The 19,030-nt window shown below is 49.7% G+C and overlaps 1 protein-coding gene across 1 annotated transcript; it reads left to right on the top strand.

The window, feature by feature from the left end:
• The first annotated feature begins 5,178 nt into the window (after positions 1 to 5,178).
• Positions 5,179 to 17,303, top strand: GTPBP1 (GTP binding protein 1). Its single transcript, XM_010158510.1, has 11 exons — positions 5,179 to 5,286; positions 7,554 to 7,734; positions 8,736 to 9,084; positions 9,529 to 9,652; positions 11,562 to 11,676; positions 12,133 to 12,277; positions 12,420 to 12,602; positions 13,312 to 13,447; positions 14,046 to 14,224; positions 14,719 to 14,916; positions 16,625 to 17,303. Exons 1-11 carry the CDS (start codon positions 5,181 to 5,183, stop codon positions 16,715 to 16,717), a joined length of 1,809 nt encoding a protein of 602 aa, XP_010156812.1. The 5' UTR covers positions 5,179 to 5,180; the 3' UTR covers positions 16,718 to 17,303.
• Positions 17,304 to 19,030: the final 1,727 nt, after the last annotated feature.

The raw sequence follows: 19,030 nt of genomic DNA, 5'->3' as shown, positions 1-19,030 counted from the left end.
CGGGCAGGGCGCCGGGAGGAAGTTGAGCCGCGGAGAGCTGGAAGCTGCGCCCTGGCCGGTAAAGGAGGGTGCGGGTAGGCTTGTCCGCCCCGCTCCTTCCCGCCTCCCCGGGGAAGCGCCTGCAGCCGGTGCTGCATCCCCAGCAAGCGCAGGGTTTGAAGCTGACAGCTGCTCTAACGTCTCGCTAACGTTTACCCCGGCGCTGGTTCTCTGTAGTTATCTCTGCCGCCAGTCGTGCTAGTTCCTGGGGCTTTCTTCACAATCTTAAAAGCAGGTCTGAGCTCGCAACTTCTGAGCACGAGGGCTCAGCAACAAGGGTTGCCTTGCTCTTGCAAGCCAGGTTACGATAATACATAAATAAAGGTTTGTTCACGTTACGCAGCTCCTTGCTAGGATCCAAGTGACAGAACTGTGTGGTGGGCTTACTTCTGTCAGAATTTGTTCTTGCTTCCAACTTGCAGCAAGGTACATTGTAGTAATACATACGTGCCCGAGCCCACCATGGCCTACATCAGCCGCCTTTCCACGCCAGCTTCTATTTTTTTCCCAATTGGCTGACCTCTTTATGTCTTTTGCCACCGAGGGTTTGATATATTATGATGCCATCTCCTACTCTAAAGTCTCCTGAAAACTTGGTTTGGTCCACTTGTAATTATGTGATACAGAAATCAGCATAGCTGGTGTTGTCTCCTGTTTTTCTGCCCTCCCTCCTCTTCATGCTTCCAGCTGGAGTTGTTCCAAAGTCCTGGATTTTCTTGCCCTCTGTGGAGAAATGGGGAGAGAGGAATTATGGTGTGTGGATGTGGAAACCTTTTTTTGAGGAGATGACTGTATGCTTTACAGTGTGGTACTGTATTAAAGTGAGTGTTATGAAGATGTTCCATAGGATAGTAGAGAACAGAAACCAAACCTGCAGTATTTATTGAGCTACCTGTTCGTGCCTTAATGAGCTGGACAAGATTTTGATACAGGATGCCAATATCGATCTGTGCTTTGTCTTGGACGTGGCTGATGTGGAAGAGAGCCCAGGAGGACGGCAAGGGCCGTGTCACTGATTGTTGACAGCCAGGAACCTGACCAAAACTCTGACAAAGAGGGAAGAATGCTTTTCTCCTGTGACCTCCATTTGTGTTGTCAGCCTGTCTTCCATTCCTAGAAATCTGCCGGCACTATGGAGGCGATAGGTAAGCACTGTTTTGACCTTTATTATACCTTTCTTTTCCATACAGCAGTGTACACCTGCTATCTTTTCTCTACACCTTTCATTCATCCCCACCTTGGATGAGAGCTAGGACTATTAGCTCTGCCCCATCTCTCCCTGTTAGTCGCCATTAGAAGCTCAAAACAGCAATCCCATATGGCAGCTAGCCTGCCCCTCACCCTGACCCTTCCATCTTTTCTGTTTTCCCGGTTGAATTGCTACTCTCCGGTTCCTGCTTAAAACGGGGATTCCCACTGCAGTCAGTTTGTTGCTGTCTCTGTCCTGCTCTGACCTGTCCCCTCACCATGTTACATACTTTTCTCCCGGTCCTCCTCCAGCGCGTTTGTTGTAAGGTGTGCTCTGCTTAGAGAGGAACGCTTTGGGGTTCGGCTGTCAAGCACACCTTGTCAGCTGGTCAAGCAAACGGTTGCATTCATCAGCAGAAACCCATGATTGTGTCAGTCTGAATGGGTGTTTGTTTTTCCTTCAGTGCTAACACACTCATAATCGTCTCTCAGGTCAAACCCATATCACACAAGGCTGTTAGTGAAGCTGATACTTATATTTGATCTACAGTGATAACAGAACACTGATAACACTTAAACTATGCGTGTCCACAGGAAATAGAAAACAAAACATGACGTTACGGAAGGTGCCCTTCCCCTGACTTCCCAATGGCTCGTGGGGGCCTCCCAGCCATGCAATACGTCAGGCTGTGTTATTAGCAGCACTGCCTACTGCATGGTGTTTGATTAGCCCCTAATCTTTATAGTTTGTCCACCTCGGGGATATGGGATGCTTCTTTTGGAAGGACTGCCCGTAGTAGTGCTGATCTAACCTTAGCTCAATCTCACCGGGGTCTTGAAATCTCTGTTAATTAGTACTGTGGCCTCTTGCTTGCTGTTGGGTAGTGTAGAAGGGCACAGTCCAACTTGTCCCCCTGGAGTAAGCTCAGACAGCTGTAGCTATTACCCACCTCTGGTGTATGTTAATCCCAAAACTGATCATAGGAAAGGTGGGAAAAGCCACCCCTCCCCAGAGATTGGGAAGGGACTGTAGAGATGGCATCTCAGACTTGTGAGATACATTTCCTCTGCTGTCATGAGAACAAAACAGTAACTGGTTGTTACTCTTTTCTTGCCCTATAGGAAATGGGAGATTGCTACACCCACACGGCTCCTACCATTAACTCCTCAAGGCCTGGCAAAGTGCAAAGAACAAAAGTGAAGATTTTTGACTTTTTGAAAACCTCTGAAAACCACAAATATGTAGTGCCAGCATGGAGGGGATTGCTCGAAGGTGAAATGAGAGGGAGGGCCTCTCTCTGACCAAGGAGATGGCGAAGGACGGGCTCCCTCTGTCCAGGAAGCTAGCGAAAGGGATCTTCAAAACAGCCAGTGAAGTCTTGCAGTGTCCTAGGGAACTGGCTGAGGGCTGCGGAAGCAGCTGTTGGGAATACTGAATGGAAGCAGCCGTTAGGAATACCGAACGGCACTGGAAGATGCGATCTGTGAAAGCTGCTATTGGTTCTCCTCACCCTTCTCCTGACATCCTGCTATATTATATCAGCTGTGAGCTTCACTGTTCCCAGGGTGGGCTTTGGAGGGAGTCTACCCCTGGAACACCCTTCAGCAGCACCTTTGCCTGGCAGCGAAAGCAGCCGGGTGAGGGAACAGGGTTTTGAGCTGCTGTGTGTGGGTACCATGCTGTTTGAGCCCCCAGCCCTCCTGCCTGGTGCCATGAAGAAAGGCTGCAGCAAGCTGCTGAGCTGAAACGTCCCCGGTACCTCAGACAACGCCCTGCCCACTCGCACTGTGGAAGCATTTGAACACGTAGAAGAATGACGCTGATGATGAGACTTGAAGAAACTGAAGTTACTGTGCCTCTACACTGGTGGCCCTCGTTATTTTATTGATCTTTATGAGTGTAACAATGTGTTTAAGAGATCTTCCTGAGACCCTGACCTGTGCTGGTGCGCTAGCCTAAACGGTGCTTCCAGGGATTCCCGCAAGTGCTCGCCAGGCAAAACAAGCCCTACACATCAACACACAGCCTTCCATTCCTGTCCTGATCAAGCCTCTGACCAGTTGCTCATTTCCCTCTCCACACATTTACATCCAGTCATCTCCTTGCAGAAGAAAACAAACCCAGAAGAACAACTAATAAAGGCAAAACTCCATCCTTTGTAGCATGAAATAGAATGATTATGTGGCCTTCCAGATCAGAGTGCTTTGCCACCCTTTGCAGACCACACCAAGTAGTTCAAAGCCTTAGGTAGGACATGCGTCTGCAGTAGGCACGTGAAGGTGATTGTCTCTCTGTCATAGCTGTCTGGCCCTTGCAGACACGTATGCGCTCTCTGTGACCCTTAACGCCTGAGGAAAGCGTTGCTTTGCCTGCCTTAAACCTTCTCTAACTAGCACTTGCTGTTTGTCCTTCAGTTTTCCAGATGCACGCGTCGCTACAGTTTTGAAAGCTGTTTAAGCATTAGCTGTGGGCTTTTTGGTTCCCTTACACTCCGGGTTTCTAATCGAGGTCTTCATCACCTCTGTAGTAGCAGGTGGTAAAGGTGAACACACGTTCTGTTAGCTGTGCTAGCACGTCAGGCTGTGTTAGTAGAAAATGTTGGGCAGGCTTCACGATGTAATCACTGTGAACTGCTGTGAACTGTATGTTTTAGGCAAATCTAGCACAGATGCACAGTGGAGGGAAGTACATCTTTCTGAGCGTGATTTTGGAACGTGTATGTAAGGACAGCCAGTGGAAGTATGGATTTCATTGTAGCGTGGCACGGGCGTGCCCATCCGTGGGGCCGTTGGTAAGCGATAGCCTGTACACCTCTTCGCTAAAAGTGACCTTTTAACAACAGCGCGAATCTCGGTTGCGACAGCAGTTGAGTCACTGCACCAGGATGCTCGGCCACCGACAGATTTGTAGTCACGGAGGTAGCCAGGAGCGGGTACCCGTTCGGTCCTGAATGGGTGATGAAGGTCTCCCTGGTCTGCCGCTGCCGCACCACCGTTGCGGCCGCTCTGTGCGAGTGTTTTCAGCTCTGCTGTGCGGGCGACGCAGGTTTTTGCCACGAGTGGTGCTACACTGTTCTGTTGTAAGAAAAATCCTTCCCGAAGCACTGTCCTGCCCTGATTTTCCACTTTGTTTCTGTCCACTTTTCCCTTCTCTTGACACCTCTGTGGGGAAGGGCAAAGGGAGCCGTGGTTGTTGCAGTAACTGCAGGCCAAGGTTGTTGGTAACACAGCTGCTGCCTTGCAAAACTGCAGCTCTCCGCTGGTGAAACATCCCAATGGGCTTGTGCAAGCTGCTGTGCATGCCTGGAGTTCTGTTAGTAGCTTGGAAATAATGCTTATTCGTGTTCTTTCCTTCCCCTCTGGCCCCTCAGGAAACAAACGGGGAAAGATCAAATATGTGAAAGACTTAGAGATGCTCTAGGTTTCAGTGCCCAGGTGTGCTCTGCAGTGAGGTCTGGCTGGCTTCCGCTGGCTGTCCCCTCGTGCTTTGGGGCAGCAGCACTCTGTCCAGTGGAGACCCGGGAGTACCCAGCTAAGGAATTTCATTGGAGAAAAAAAATCTCCTCCCCTTTCTGTTTTCCTCGCATGGAAACACGTATTACACAGAAGTAGAAGGGGGATGCTGGCTTGAATGTGGCTTTTAAACACTGCTTACTTCAGAATGAGATGCTTGGTATTTTTATTTGCTTTGAAGTATATCTTCCGACATAAAAGAACTCTGAGCTCAGACAATTAACCTTGTGCGGTGTCACAAGGAAATAGCTGTCAGCCAAGGTGTTTAAAAAAAACCCCAACCAACCCAAAATCCCAAAACCAAACCAGCAGGAAGCGGTCCTTGAGAAAGAGCCTTTCTATAAAGCACATAGATTGATTGTTCTTACAACTGAAGCTGGTTTTGAAATTGTTTGCTTGACATCTGCAAAATGGGTATTTAATCTTTTTTCCAGCTGGTGATGGTGAGCCCAACCTCAGAGCAGTATGACAGTTTGCTCCGGCAGACGTCAGAGAGAATTGATGAGGGGTGTGGGGAGACCATCTATGTCATTGGGCAAGGATCAGGTGAGTAGAGCTTCCTCAGGAAAACAACCAAAACCCCACTAAAATGAACAGAAAAACTTAGTGCGTTAACTGGACTGCTGCTGAAGGTAGTACTTACTTCTCCAGGATAGCTTGGAAACCTCCGTAAAGTATAGCAGAACATGTGGGACAGGCTCTTTTATTTTATTCCTGCCAGCAGCTGGCTTATGTAGTGGAGCTACACATACTTTTTGTATAAAATCATACAAGTTCTTTTTTTTTTGGAAAGAAAGCATAAGTTGTCTGGGCATACCAGGGAAAGGCGAAGGATGTGAAATTACTGTAACAGTTTTAGTAGAGGTGTCCTCAGTGTCTGATGGAGGTCTTGTTCTGTCTGATTTTGTCCACTTCTCCACTGTAAATAACAGTCTTTTTACCCCACAGGAATGTGTTGGAGATACTTCAGGTAGCCAGAATAGGTGCTGCTGACTTCCTTCGCTTGTGTGTGTCTGTACTATGGAAAGAAAGGTTTTCCTTTTCTCAGCATGAGGCCTTTATTGTCACGTTTGCCTTCGCAGATTTTAGCAGTTAGCATGGATTTTTGTTCTTTTTCACAATTTGAACATTTGCATCTAATGCTGGTAAAACAATATTGAACATGGTCGTGCTTTGAAATTGAAGTTTCTTTTCTAAATGAAGAAAAACCCTCTCTATGGCTATCATGAGGCTACAGGCAGGTTTCAAATAGGGTAGATATCTGCTGGATATGGAGTTGTTAGGATCAGGCATCCTACTAGTTACTGTGTTTGACGACAAAGACAAAACCCTGGTCGTCAGTGCCGGGGTTGGCTGAGATAACGGAGGCAGTGAGTTGTGTCACCTCAGAAGTGTCTGCCTCTTGGGTGTTCTTGATGTCTTGCAAAGCAACCAACGTAGGAGAGAATCCAGGATTAGATGGCCAGTGGTCACGCAGCCAGTATTGCTGGGATAATGCTCTTGCCTTCGAGCTTCCCACGCGGAGTCTGAATCCTGGGATAACCACATCTGCAGCAGGGATTAGTTGGGCTAGTAACTGCTTTCTCTTCTAGGATACCTTGTGGATGGGTTAACTGGTGGTGATTTTAATGATGTGCTTAGGAGCAGGCTTTTGTTTCTTAAAACATGAGCTAAAACTTCTGACTTTATTTTGGGTTGCTGCATAGCCAAGGAAGATGGGGATCTTTCCTGTAAATTGGAAACAATAGCCAACAGAAAAAAATCTCCGTACCCCTGCCACCATCCCTCCTTCTCATTCACTCTGGGTGATTCTGATGATCACGGATGCCCAACTCAGATGACTGAGAAGTGAGTGAAGACTGCCAGGAGCTCGTGAGCTAGGTTAGAAATCACCCAGCAGCTCTGCTTGTTGTAGAGCTGTGCAGTAGTTAAAATGCTCATTAGTTCACACAAACTGCACTTACTGCTTGCTGACTGATGAGTCGGCCGTGCATATGAATGTGCACACAGCCATCCCTTTGGTCATCCAGGTGCTAAGTGGCTCTCCACTTTTGTTTGTTGGTTTTTGGGGTGTTATTTTACCCACAGGAGAGATTCTGGCCTGAAATCTGCAGCTTCTCAGCACCTGGGTTAGGAGAGAAGCTGAGAGTTGTGATGGCCTTTAAGCTTCAGGATAGTTGCGACTGGCTTGCTCTGACTGTCAGCTCTTTGCTTGGGTGGGCTCTTCACAAGCAGAAGTGCCTCCTTGGGTTTTTCTGGCCTCATGTGCTGTCAGAATTTCTGCCAGTGAGACATACGAGAAACATTGCTTTAACTGGAGTATGTGGGGGCTAAAGAAATTGCTGCGCAGGCTAGACTTGCAGAAAAAGTGCACTTGGGACGTGGTTTTACAGAATAAGCTGATTGTTTAATTTGGTCTCACATTCACTGCTTAATTGTGGTCATATTTCAGTCAGAGCTTTCCTTTTATTAATGCTTTTCCCTTTATTGCAATGCGAGGGGAGGTGTTTTATCTGACTGAAGGAAATTACACTCCAAGTACCTTCAGCATGTGAAATAAGGGAATTAGGCAGGAATGTGTCTTTCTGGCCAATCCCTAAGTATTTCATTGTAGAAATAGTGAAGAAAACTCCTCTAGATATGAAAGCTGGTGCTTTTCTAGTATCTTTTAGAGTGAAAATCATCCTGTTTTTTTTTTATTTTGGGCAAAAGGTGCTTATTCTGTTTTTGTGGCTGACACCTCCAGCCCACAAATAAACTCTGATCGGTGTGAAAGTCACTGACCATCCTTTGTCTCCTCAACATCCTACTAGATGGGACTGAATACGGTCTGAGCGAGGCAGACATGGAAGCATCCTATGCCACGTTGAAGAGCATAGCAGAGCAGATCGAGGCAGATGTGATCCTCCTGCGGGAGCACCAGGAAGCAGGGGGCAAGGTGCGCGACTACCTGGTTCGGAAACGTGTGGGTGACAACGACTTCCTGGAGGTCAGGTGAGGAGCCGGGTGGAGACAGGGTTAGTCAGCAGCCCCGCTGCATTTTTTACCGTGTGAGCAGTCCGTGATGCTGAGCCAGCAACGCTGATTCGAGTCTGGGTGTTGTAGCCACCCAACAAAGGGAATTGAGCTTGACCACTCCTTGCTGATGAAATCGCCCTTTTGTTGTTGTTGCTGTCTCTTTTGCGAACAAACTGTTTTGTTTGTGGAAATTTGCCTATATTTAGCTGAGGGCTGTTGCTGTTTGGGTGACAGCTTCACAGTTTGGGGACCTTTTGTGTGCTGGTATCCCCAAAGGGAGTCACATGTGCACGTGTGTCTGTGTGTTTGTGCGTATATTCACGGTGCTAGAACATAGTACTTTTGACTAAGGGTTCAGTTCTACTCCAAGACTGATGATCCACGTCACCTTCTGATGGGCATATAATAGCTTGTATAACATGACTTGAGAGTCTGCCCAGACCTGGATGGGATGGATTTCCAACATTTGCCAACAGCCGTAATAGCCACCTTTATCAGAGACAAGGAAGGAGATTGCCATAGGAGAGGGTTTCCTCCTAAAAGGTTTCATTGTTGTTTGAGCTTTTCCTTTTCTGGGAACAGCAGCTGAAATTTCTGTACTGTCCTTAGCACCCAGGGCTATTGCAACATGAGGAATACGAGAAAGGCAGAGGATTCTAGACCAAGTTGGGATCTAGTCTTTCTCCTGAGTTGCCAGAGTATATGTTGGATTGCAGAGACTAGGAGTTGGAAGAAGGATATTCTGTATGGCATCAAGCAATATCGGGTGCAGCTGACTGTGTTCTGGGCACCAGTGACATGTTTCCACAGTCTTCCGTGTCCCAGTCCCCAGAAGGTCTAACATTTTTGAACCTCTGTTTCTAGGTTAGGGAGAAAAAGCTGGTTATTTGCAGGAGCAGTGGAGTTTGGGGCGGTTTTGGTCACTTCTTTCTTCAGGTATGACATTTTACCAGGTTCCTTTTTCCTTTCCTCACCAGGGTAGCAGTGGTCGGCAACGTAGACGCAGGAAAGAGCACGTTGCTGGGTGTGTTGACACATGGTGAACTAGACAATGGCCGAGGCTTTGCTCGGCAAAAGCTCTTCCGCCATAAGCATGAGATCGAGTCAGGCCGCACCAGCAGCGTGGGCAATGACATTCTGGGCTTTGACAGCGAGGGCAACGTGGTGAACAAGCCCGACAGCCACGGCGGCAGCTTGGAATGGACAAAGATCTGTGAGAAATCCACCAAGGTCATTACTTTCATTGACCTGGCTGGTCACGAAAAGTACCTGAAAACCACCGTCTTCGGCATGACGGGCCATTTACCCGACTTCTGCATGCTTATGGTAGGTGCCAAGAAAGGGGTGCTGTACAGCAGGAGCGGGGCTGTTCACAGCTTTAACAGCCTCAACTTCTTTCCTGCCCCAAAGTCCCGGTGGGGTTGTTGAGGGGGGAAGCATCTCCCAGAGGTGGAGAGCAGAAGCCGCTGTGGGTATCTCGCCAGGACTCTGAGGTGAGAGCCCCAGGAGCGTCGGTACCGGACAGGCCCAAGGTGTATGATTCTGGAAAACCTGAAAGATTTCTGAATTCCAGAAAACCTTGTTAAAACTGAGGAGAAATGAGTCCTTAGCCAGTGTCCAGCAGTGTTTGAAATGAGCTGGGTCTGCTCATGCAGTCCCAGAGACACTTCTGCAACCTAATCACAGCCTGTCTGACACAAGACCTTCTCTGTAACCCAGCTAACTCCAGGAGGAACGTTTACATCCCTGTGTCTTGTATTTCTGGTGTAGGTTGGCAGTAACGCTGGGATTGTTGGAATGACCAAGGAGCACTTGGGTCTGGCGCTGGCACTTAACGTTCCTGTCTTTGTTGTGGTGACCAAGATCGACATGTGCCCTGCCAACATCCTGCAAGGTGAGTCCTACACAAGCTCTCTGCAGGGCTGTTTCTTACCTCTGTGTGTGCTGGCGTCCTCTGCTTGGGCTGAGGAATTACTGCTGAAGGAAAGCTCCTTTATCTGGTTTTGACTGCATCTTAAACACCTCCCAGAAATCTGTCCTTTTCCCTTGCCTGTTTTGCAGGCAGCTCACTCGTAGCCACCATGTCGAAATTATCTGAGTTGGGGCACTCAGCTGGGCATCCTGAAAGTGTTTGCTGCAGGGTTTTGCTTAACTGTGCTCTAAGGGGAGAAGCATACAGTTGGGCTTGTGCCGTTGCTTTTCCTCTGGGTATTTAAACCTGGAGGGAAAGCCTGGAAGTTCTCTTGAAAGCCACGTTCCTCTTTGGCCACGGCTTGAGTGTGATCTTAAGCCGTGATCAAACTTGTTCTCCGGCACCCATTAAGTGAAGGAGCAGCTGCTCGTTACCCCCTGCTCACCTGGGTACTTCTCAGATACGCTGGCATAACTACAGCAGCTCCTTCCGCTGTCTGATCAGCCAACACAATAAATCATGGTTCAGACCTGCGTTACGGTAGCAGGCCTGGGCTAGACACAAGCAGGGGTGGCAGTGAGCAGCAGGGACTAGCGATGTCATTGCTCAGCGGCAGTTAAAGCAGCACCTCTAACCCCAGCAGTGTCCCTTTAGCCTACGCTTGACATTTTTTCAGGCTGTGACCAAATCTCACCTTTAAAATTCTCTTGATGCCTTTCTCACGCTGGCAGGAACATGCTGTGGGTAACTGGAACAATGGGGTTTGGTGTTTTTTGGACAGTAAGTCCTAAGTATCGGGACAGTGCACGTTCCAGGTACTGTCTGTGGTTAGTTCATTGTTGTAAAAATCCCAAAGGTGTTTCAGGTAAACAGATGCATGTGATCCGAAGATAATCTAAATGTCTCTGTAATAGGTGTTTGGCACATAAAGTAAGGCCTGACCATAAGATGATAACTGGGAAGGAAGGAGAACGTTTGGCTCGGGGTGAGGAGAGAGGAGTTGCTCTTGGGAGAAGCCGCTCCCGTGTCATGTTCTGTTCAAATTAAATAGACATGAGGTTTGACCAGAGCGTATCTGAAGAGCAGATGGCATGATTAGATGTTTGTGTTTCTGTGTCCAAAACATCACGTGCCCACAGGCAATCATTTGTTTACAAAAAAACCCATCTAATTGGATGACAGAATATAAATTATTTGCTCTTTTAAGCCCTTACTAGCCTTTTTTTTTTTTTTCTCCTCGTTTATTGTAAGGCTCTTTGCAGGAGGCTGATGCTAGTTCATCAGATGATGTCCCTGCTGCCTGATCAATGCGAGGCTTAGAAAATAAATGAAAAAGAGGGGAAAGATCAAAGTTGGGAGCCATGAGAATTGTCCCAGAACAGTGATTTCTGGATATGGTCCACCTACGCTGTCCTAGCCTGTGATGGGGCTCCTTACCTCATCCATGCTTCTCTAACCCTCCAGGGCAGGTTGATTGCCAGGGAAAGTCTGGTGAGGTTGGTTTGGTCAAAACTGAGTTCCAATTCACATATTCTCAAATATTTCAATTCCTGAATGCTGCTGGTTTTCACTGAATTCAATGTGGAAAATCTTTCATGGGAAGAGGAAATACCTTGTAACTGCTTAAAGCTGCTTAACAGACAGCTCTCAAATGTGTGTTGGCGTGTGGTGTCGCTGGGCAGCAGGCTAACTGGCATGAGAGGAAGGTGGAATGGCTCCTCAGTCCCTCCTGGGCTGGCAGCAAACTCATAATCTCACTCACGCTCCTTTAACCATCTTCTCCTGTCTCTCTGTGGCAAGAGGACCCATCTCCCTTCGGGGAGAGACCCCACAAAAGTGATCTGTAAAGGCGGGAGATGCTGCCCTAACAATATTCATTTCACCCTTTAAGAAACCCTGAAGCTGTTACAGCGACTGCTGAAGTCCCCAGGGTGCAGGAAGATCCCCGTGCTGGTTCAGAGCAAGGATGATGTCATTGTAACAGCCTCCAACTTCAGCTCAGAGAGGTAACGGGAGGAGAGGAGAGTCGTTTCTCTTTCAATCCTATTTGGAGACTGGGTGAGAAGGTTCAGAAAGAGAGTCCCATTGTCTAGACGTGTGAAGGTTGCATCTGCCATGTGGTGTGTTGATGCCATGAGAATGTGTTGATTCCGAGGTTGACCTGCTTGTGTTCCCCTCTCTGTGACAGAAAGGATAGGCTGCTTCTGGGCAGCCTGCAGTGCAGAGGGTGGCAGGGTTCCTTCGGTCCTGGAACCTTGCACCCTTTCCTGAACGTCATTAGGAGGCAGAGGCAATGTCGCAGGTTGTCAGACATGCGCTGTTGTGCGTCTGACTGCTTGCCAGGCTCTCCCTTCCTAGCACTGTGTATTGAACTCAGTCCCAAGATTTTGGATGTCTCCCTACATGCGGAATCCCGGGCAGTGAAGTGAACTAACTCAGTTTCCATCAATTTTCCTTTACAGGATGTGCCCGATATTCCAGATTTCAAATGTCACCGGGGAGAACCTAGATTTGCTGAAGATGTTCCTTAATCTCTTGTCTCCACGGACCAGTTACAGGGAAGAAGAACCAGCAGAATTCCAGATAGATGATACTTACTCTGTCCCGGTAAGGGGACTGGTGTTGGGAAGAACTTTCCGCTTTTTCTTTGAGGTGGCAGAAGGTGTCTTCCCTAGAGAGGGGAGTTCTAGAGCTCTTCTGCTAGCGTGGGCGAGTAACCCCAATAACTGCTTTTCCTTTTTTGTCACAGGGTGTAGGAACAGTTGTATCTGGGACGACACTGAGAGGCCTAATCAAGCTGAATGACACCCTGCTGCTGGGGCCAGATCCCCTTGGCAACTTCCTACCTATCGCTGTCAAGTCCATCCACCGCAAGAGAATGCCCGTCAAAGAAGTGCGGGGAGGCCAGACTGCCTCCTTTGCTTTGAAAAAGGTGAGAGGATCTGCTCTTGACTCCCCGGAACAGGAACCGCCCTCCTAATTTTAGAGTGCTCTTGGAATTCAGCTGCAAGAAGGCTGCTTCTGCAAACCTCAGCCGCCTCCTTTCACAGCGGAGTAAATTCCCACAGAACCTCTGTGGGTGGAGGCGTTGCAAGAAAAGCCTCCTTTTGTGTCCTGGGAAGCGCATTTACACCGCTCCTCTCAGCTTGTTGGGCCAGCTGCGTGATTTGGGGGATAGAAATTAGTGGAATCCGACGTGATTCCTCCTGCAAAAGGTTTCTGTTGATAGAAGCTGCGCTGATTTTGAGGGGATACAGTTTGAGCTATCCCAAACTTCATGTGTTTGGGCTTATCATGCTGTGTTAACAGACACTGTGCTTTTGGAGAGATGGTCTGTTTGGATAATGTGCAACCAGGATGTTGGATCTTTTAAAGGATCAGCAAGTTAAAACTTTTGTGTCAGTGTCCAGCGTTCCCAGAACTCTTGACTAAAGCTTCCTCAGAAACTTCAGCTGAACTTGATTTTTGCAGTCTTTGCATTGCATCGTTACATACAGCTAAACAGCTCTTGCTTTGCCTGTTGATGAGCACGAGTTAATATCTGGGAAATCCCTTAGGATCCTTCTGGATGCAGTCAGGCAGAGAAACAAATTTCTTCCCCGGAGAATCACGCTCAGGTTTTTTGTGTCTCTGCTTTTCAGATCAAGCGTTCTTCCATCCGGAAAGGCATGGTAATGGTTTCCCCCCGCCTGAATCCACAAGCGTCGTGGGAGTTTGAAGCAGAGATTCTGGTGCTCCATCACCCCACCACCATCAGCCCACGATACCAGGCCATGGGTATGTGAATCAGCGTTGTCGTTGTTTCCCAGTGCTAACAGTTTGTATCAGCTCTAGCCTGAGAAAATTCTGCTCCTGATGGCTCTGTGAAACTGAACGTAAGCCATAGTTCCTAGGTTTACCTTTGCCAGTGTAGTTCCTGGTTTTACCATTCCCAGCCATGTGCTAGAGCGCGGGGAGGGAGCTGACAGAGGAGCGTGGGGAGGCTGTAGGTAAAAAGGAGATGTGTGACTCCAGGTGTACTTTGAGCCTGCCTGAGCCAGATCTCTGTGATGCAAAGATTCTTCAGCTTCAAATGCTGATGGAAAGACCCATTTTGGGTCCTGCCTTCTAGCCAGCCACGCGGTGAGCGGGATTCTGTTGAGGGTGCTTCAGGATAGTCTCCGTTTGAGACTGTTCCAGCTTCTGTGTGTTTCCTTTTTGAGGACTGAACAAAGGCAGCCGCATGACCATATAGCCTTTGGTTCAGAGTAGCTGTTGGCGTTCCAAACTCAGCGCTGTTAGCTGCAGGGTAGCGAGAGCTGCCTTGGATCTCTGTCCGAAGCTTATTCCACTAATGGCACTGTCTACTGAAAGCCTTTGTGCATTGCCTTCGCAGTGCATTGCGGCAGCATCCGTCAGACGGCCACGATTCTCAGCATGGACAAGGACTGCCTGAGGACAGGGGACAAAGCCACAGTGCACTTTCGCTTCATCAAAACCCCGGAATATTTACATATAGACCAGCGGCTGGTCTTCCGTGAAGGCCGCACCAAAGCTGTGGGTACCATCACTAAGGTAAAGGCTGAAGAGTCCTACTTTCTTTTGCTCATTAGCTACTGTCGGCGCTGGGAAGCCAGCAGGAGTATCCAGATAGCTCTGGAAAATTGAGGGAAGAGGCCATCCTTCGATCAGAAACGTCAGCCCTGACATGGGTTGCGGATGACCAGTGGGCTGTGTCGTGTGGTGGGTCTTCAGCTGGTGTGAATGAGGGAACGCGAAGGTGGGGGGTGAGCCAGATGCCTCTGGGTCTTTCCGACAGCTTGTACCTGGTCCCTTTGAGTCGTTGAGTGTTACCTCAGCCGAGTGGCCCTTTCCACCCTGTGAGAGTCCTTGAGAGCAGCTCAGAGGCCTAGGTTTCTTTGAACCTGATGCATTCTTTTCCTGATGGCTGTTGGTGTCAATTCTCTTGAGGCTTTTTGTTAAAAAGCAGCATTGAACCTTGCCAGACCGGCCTAGCTATTTTTAGCTATTTTAATGCCGATTTTGGCTTCTCCCTTTGTAATTGGCAGTTACTCCAGACCACCAACAACTCACCAATGAACTCCAAGCCACAGCAGATCAAGATGCAGTCAACCAAGAAGGGAGCCGTTACGAAACGGGAGGATGGTGTTCCCCCAGCTGGGACAGCAGCTGGAGGCCCACCAGCTGGGGACGAGGCCCCCTCAACAGCTGCAGCGCCACTGACACCGACTGCCCTGCAGCCACTGGTAAGTGAGGAAGACGCCACGTCTGGCCTAGCTGTTTGTATCCTGGGTTTCATCTGTCGGAGGAAGGGTGCTTAAAGCACAAGCATTATCTCCTCATCCCCTTGAACTCACCTTGGGACTAAGTGTGCAACAGAAACAAGTAGTGTCACAGCAGAAATCAGAATTGTCTGCTGACTGGATGACTCCTCACGGCTGAGCTTTCAGCAGCTAGCAGCGTCCAAGCTGGGGCAAGTCAGCTTGGACCTCAGGAAGTGTCTAGTCTGACCTCCTGCTCTAAGCAGGATTAGCTGTGAGGGCAGACCAGGTTGCTCAGGGGTTTATCCAGTCATGTCTTGAAAATCTCCAAGGGGGAGGACGACACAACCTCCCTTGGCAACCTGTTTCATTGCTTGAATGTCTCACGGTGAGGGAGAGTCTCCATATACCCTGTAGCTGAACTAGTGGATGCCCCATCCCTGGATGTCTTCAAGGCCAGGCTGGATGTGGCTTTGAGCAACCTGCCCTAGTGCAAGGTGTCCCTGCCCATGGCAGGGAGGTTGGAACTAGATGATCTTTAAGGTCCCTTCCAACCCAAACCATTCCATGATTCTATGATGCTATCTAACTGCCGGTCACAGCACGGGTCTCTGCTGTCGGAACGAGGGGTAGGACATCCCTAGACCAGAGAAACTACAGCCAAAGTATTGGGCACAGGTCGTCTGCCCTGTGGAGGGCAGGATGCAGATGTCCAAGGAGAAGGAAAGTCAAATCTCTTTCTAGAGACCTGTGTGCAGGTGGTTTTGTTGGTTAGGACTTCTCAGCTCAGCCTGTCCGAGAAGGATACTGAGCCTTTCTGGTCTGAGAGGAACGGAAAGGCTCTGGGAGCCTGCTCTATTTGCCTGCTTTATTACTGATAGAAAGAGGGGTCTTTTCCTTTCAGTGAACTTACCTCTAAAAGGTTTTTTTTACTCTGTCAAGAGGACCCGCCCAGTGTTCCCCCTCTTAATTTTAGCTGTCTTAGTTGCCGTTGGTGAAATCTCACCCTCGTGAGCCAGGCTGGCTGCAGAAAGAGGCCCCTCTGGGCCCTTTGCCTATGCCTGTGGCTTCTTACTGATCCCCCACCTCCTCCTCGTCTTGTTTTGGCGTCACTGTGGTTGTAAGTAGTGCTCCCGGCTCACTCTTTGTTTTGTCCCTCCTCCTGAGAGTCCGTGTTGCTTCTGTTCTTGCTTACCTCTCCCTCTCTCTCCTTGCTGCTTCCCCTCAGCCTGCACTGGACGAAGAGCCCCACAGCCGTGAGGGCAACAAGGTATTGGGCTGCTTTAAAAGCGAGCGGTGGGCTTGCTGGCCTGAGGCTGGGAACAGAGGCAGCTTAGCAAGAGCGCCCTGGTAGGGGAGCTGGGGGAGGGGTCTCCTTCCATTCTGCACAAAGCCGAGGGAGCCCGAGGCCTTGGTTTCACAGATGCTGAGCCTCACGGGAGTGAAGTGTTCAGAAAAGTGGGGAAATGGGGTCCTCCCCAGCTTGAAGGGCTGAAGCCTTGTGGTTATGTGTCTCCCTTCCTTCACGGTGTGTCTGTCTGCCTTACCTCCTTCCCGCAGTGGCAGGAAGCTGATGCGTCACAGCTGCCCTCCTGCTGTCCGGGTGTGTGTGTAATCCACCTGAGCTCTTGCCGTGTTGGCGCTGTGTTTGGGGGGTCGCTGCCCACTAAAGCGTTCCCTTCTTCTTTTTCAGTCAAAAGTCGGAGGAGGAGGCCGGCGACGTGGGGGTCAGCGCCATAAAGTGAAGTCTCAGGGAGCCTGTGTGACTCCTGCCAGTGGCTGCTGAATTTCTTCCTCCTCCTCCTCCTCCTGAGGAATTCCTCCCCTTCCCTTCATTTCTTATCCAAAAGATCCAGAGCAGCTTAAACCAAAATCCATCCCAGCTGATCAGCTGCAGAAGAGTCGTCCCTCCTCCCCCAAGGAAGCGATGGAGAGGAGCATAATTTATAAGCTAACGAAGGTGATAAGACACACGGAACTGAGCAACTGACACCTTCCTCCTCCCCCTTATCGACACATTTTTGTACATCATGGGCTTAGTTTTTATTCTTATTAGTTTTTATTATATTTTGTGTGCATGAAGACGAGAGGAGAGTCTGGGTAGAACCGAGAAGAGCCAGTTAGCTGCCTCCCTCCTCCCTCACCCCTTTTTGTCCACAGGACTTGCTGCTCTCCTCCTCCATGTGCTGTGTCAGATCCAGGGGTTATCGGACCCCCCCGAAATTTCAGACTCGCAAAGGTTAAACCACGTTGCTTAGGGTGGCTCTACAGGGCATTGTTTCCTCGCCACTGCAGCCCCGTGCCAAACGTGTTCCTGGATTCCCTCCATCTTCGGCTCCTTCGAAGTGGGTGTAATTTAACGTTGTGGTGACTGGAGTTCGGACGAGACGGCAAGAAGGTTCGTTAGTTGGAGATCTGAGAGGGAGACGAACTGGGAAGCAGTTCTTGATGTCAGGTCGAGGAATCCCGTACTAAATGTCCTTCTCAAATACGTTGATAGCACTTAAGATTTTAATTAGAGACAGGATTAAATGGGCAGTCGTTTGCCCACCCCATTCCCCTTCCCATCATGCTGCTTTTCCCCTTGCCTGCCCAGTGCACGTCGGAGCAATCCTTACTGGCCTCTCAAGGCTGCGGCAGCTCCGGTGACAGTATTAAGGATATGGTGCAGGAACACACGCTCCGTCCCTTGAGCCAGAGGAAGAGCCTTCTCGCCTCGACGGACAGACGTCGCGGGTGGGAATGTGTCTTTGGAACTGAGACACCAGGGCAAACGTGACCTCCCCTTGATTCTTGTTTACTCCAGGATCCCCCAAATCAATTCTGGAACTCGCTGGCCAAACATTGCCATGGCAGAGATAGGATTTGGCTTCTCCCTTCTTTGCTGAAGAGGGTAGTGATGAATTGGTACCAGACTTACGGAAGTACTTTCAGGTTTGGAAGTACACAGTAATTTTTCTGACTTTCATTTAATTATTTTTTTAAGCTTGTATGGTTTTTTTTTTAAGGATAAATTCTGGCTTCTCCAGAAAGGCCCTGCAAGGACGGTCTGTGAATTAACTTTATTGTTAACGTGGGTTTTTTAACCCTGGGTTGTGCAAGGGATCAATTCCCTGCTTATTTTGATCTCTTTTCTAACTCTGCCTCTTCACTGGGCTCCCGCGAGGACAGGAGTCAGCCTCTGCCAGCTTGTGGGGGGCCGTGGGAGGCGGTGGCATCCTCAGCAAATCGTTGCTCTCCCCAGCAGGAGCGGTCAGCCTCGGTTTCTTTGAGGGCTTCCTCCTCCAGTGACGGACTTTTTAATTAGAGGGCAGCTGTAAAATTTCTGTCCCTCCTTAGCGGGTTGTTCCTGTTCCTCCTGCCGCGGCACCTGTGTGGAGTTCCGTCCGGCTCACCCCGTGAGGCAGGCTTGCCAGCCGACAGCAGCCTCGGGGCGGGAGGGTGCATCTCCCGGTGCCGGCACCAGCACTCCAGGAGCACGAAGCTGCACGGGAGAGGCGAGGGACGCGGTTTGGAGACGAGGCTGCTTTGCCACCGAGAGCGCAGCGGCCTGCACGTGGGTGGAAGCGGGGAGGTCAGTCGGTCCTTTCCAGGCTCTGTGCCTGAATACCAGCACTCTCCCGGCGAGGGAGGAACTACAGGCGGCTACAACACTAATAGCACCCGCATTGTGAGGGGTGTGAAGTGTGGCTAAGCGGGGCGCGAGGGCCCGGTTCGTTTGTCTTCTGACCCTGTGGCAGCATCAAACTGCACCTGATTTCATTGCCCTCTGCCTCTGAGGGGAGCGGGGAGCTCCGGGCGGTTTCCTCTTTCTCCATTCCTTCTGCTCCAACCCAAGGAGACTGCCCGAGACTGGAAGAGGGTTCGTGCAAAGGAGGTGGTGTGATCTCTCTTTTTGTGACCAGCATTCAAAGATCACTCAGGCTGACGTGATCTATAAAATAAATTTTAAAAAAGTTTGTTCCAAGGTAAAGTACGTCTTGTCGCTTTTTGGCCCTCTGGAAAAACCAGCTCTTGCTGCCGAAAGCCAGCCCAAGCAGGTTGGCCCGGCCCCGGGCTCCTTTGCTGGCTGGCGGGGGAGGCTGCCGGCCCGGGGGAA

Source organism: Eurypyga helias, unplaced genomic scaffold (assembly GCF_000690775.1).
Source record: "Eurypyga helias isolate BGI_N326 unplaced genomic scaffold, ASM69077v1 scaffold30139, whole genome shotgun sequence".
Classification (NCBI taxonomy): domain Eukaryota; kingdom Metazoa; phylum Chordata; class Aves; order Eurypygiformes; family Eurypygidae; genus Eurypyga; species Eurypyga helias.
This window is presented reverse-complemented; position numbering and strand designations above follow the sequence as displayed.

What these genes read in the sequence shown, in the direction of transcription:
- GTPBP1 (XM_010158510.1), top strand. Translation starts at nt 5,181, where the DNA reads ATGGTGAGCCCAACCTCAGAGCAGTATGACAGTTTGCTCCGGCAGACG. An exon ending in TCCAACTTCAGCTCAGAGAG is followed by an intron (nt 11,677 to 12,132) that starts GTAACGGGAGGA and finishes TTTCCTTTACAG; the next exon opens with GATGTGCCCGATATTCCAGA. An exon ending in ATGATACTTACTCTGTCCCG is followed by an intron (nt 12,278 to 12,419) that starts GTAAGGGGACTG and finishes TTTTTGTCACAG; the next exon opens with GGTGTAGGAACAGTTGTATC.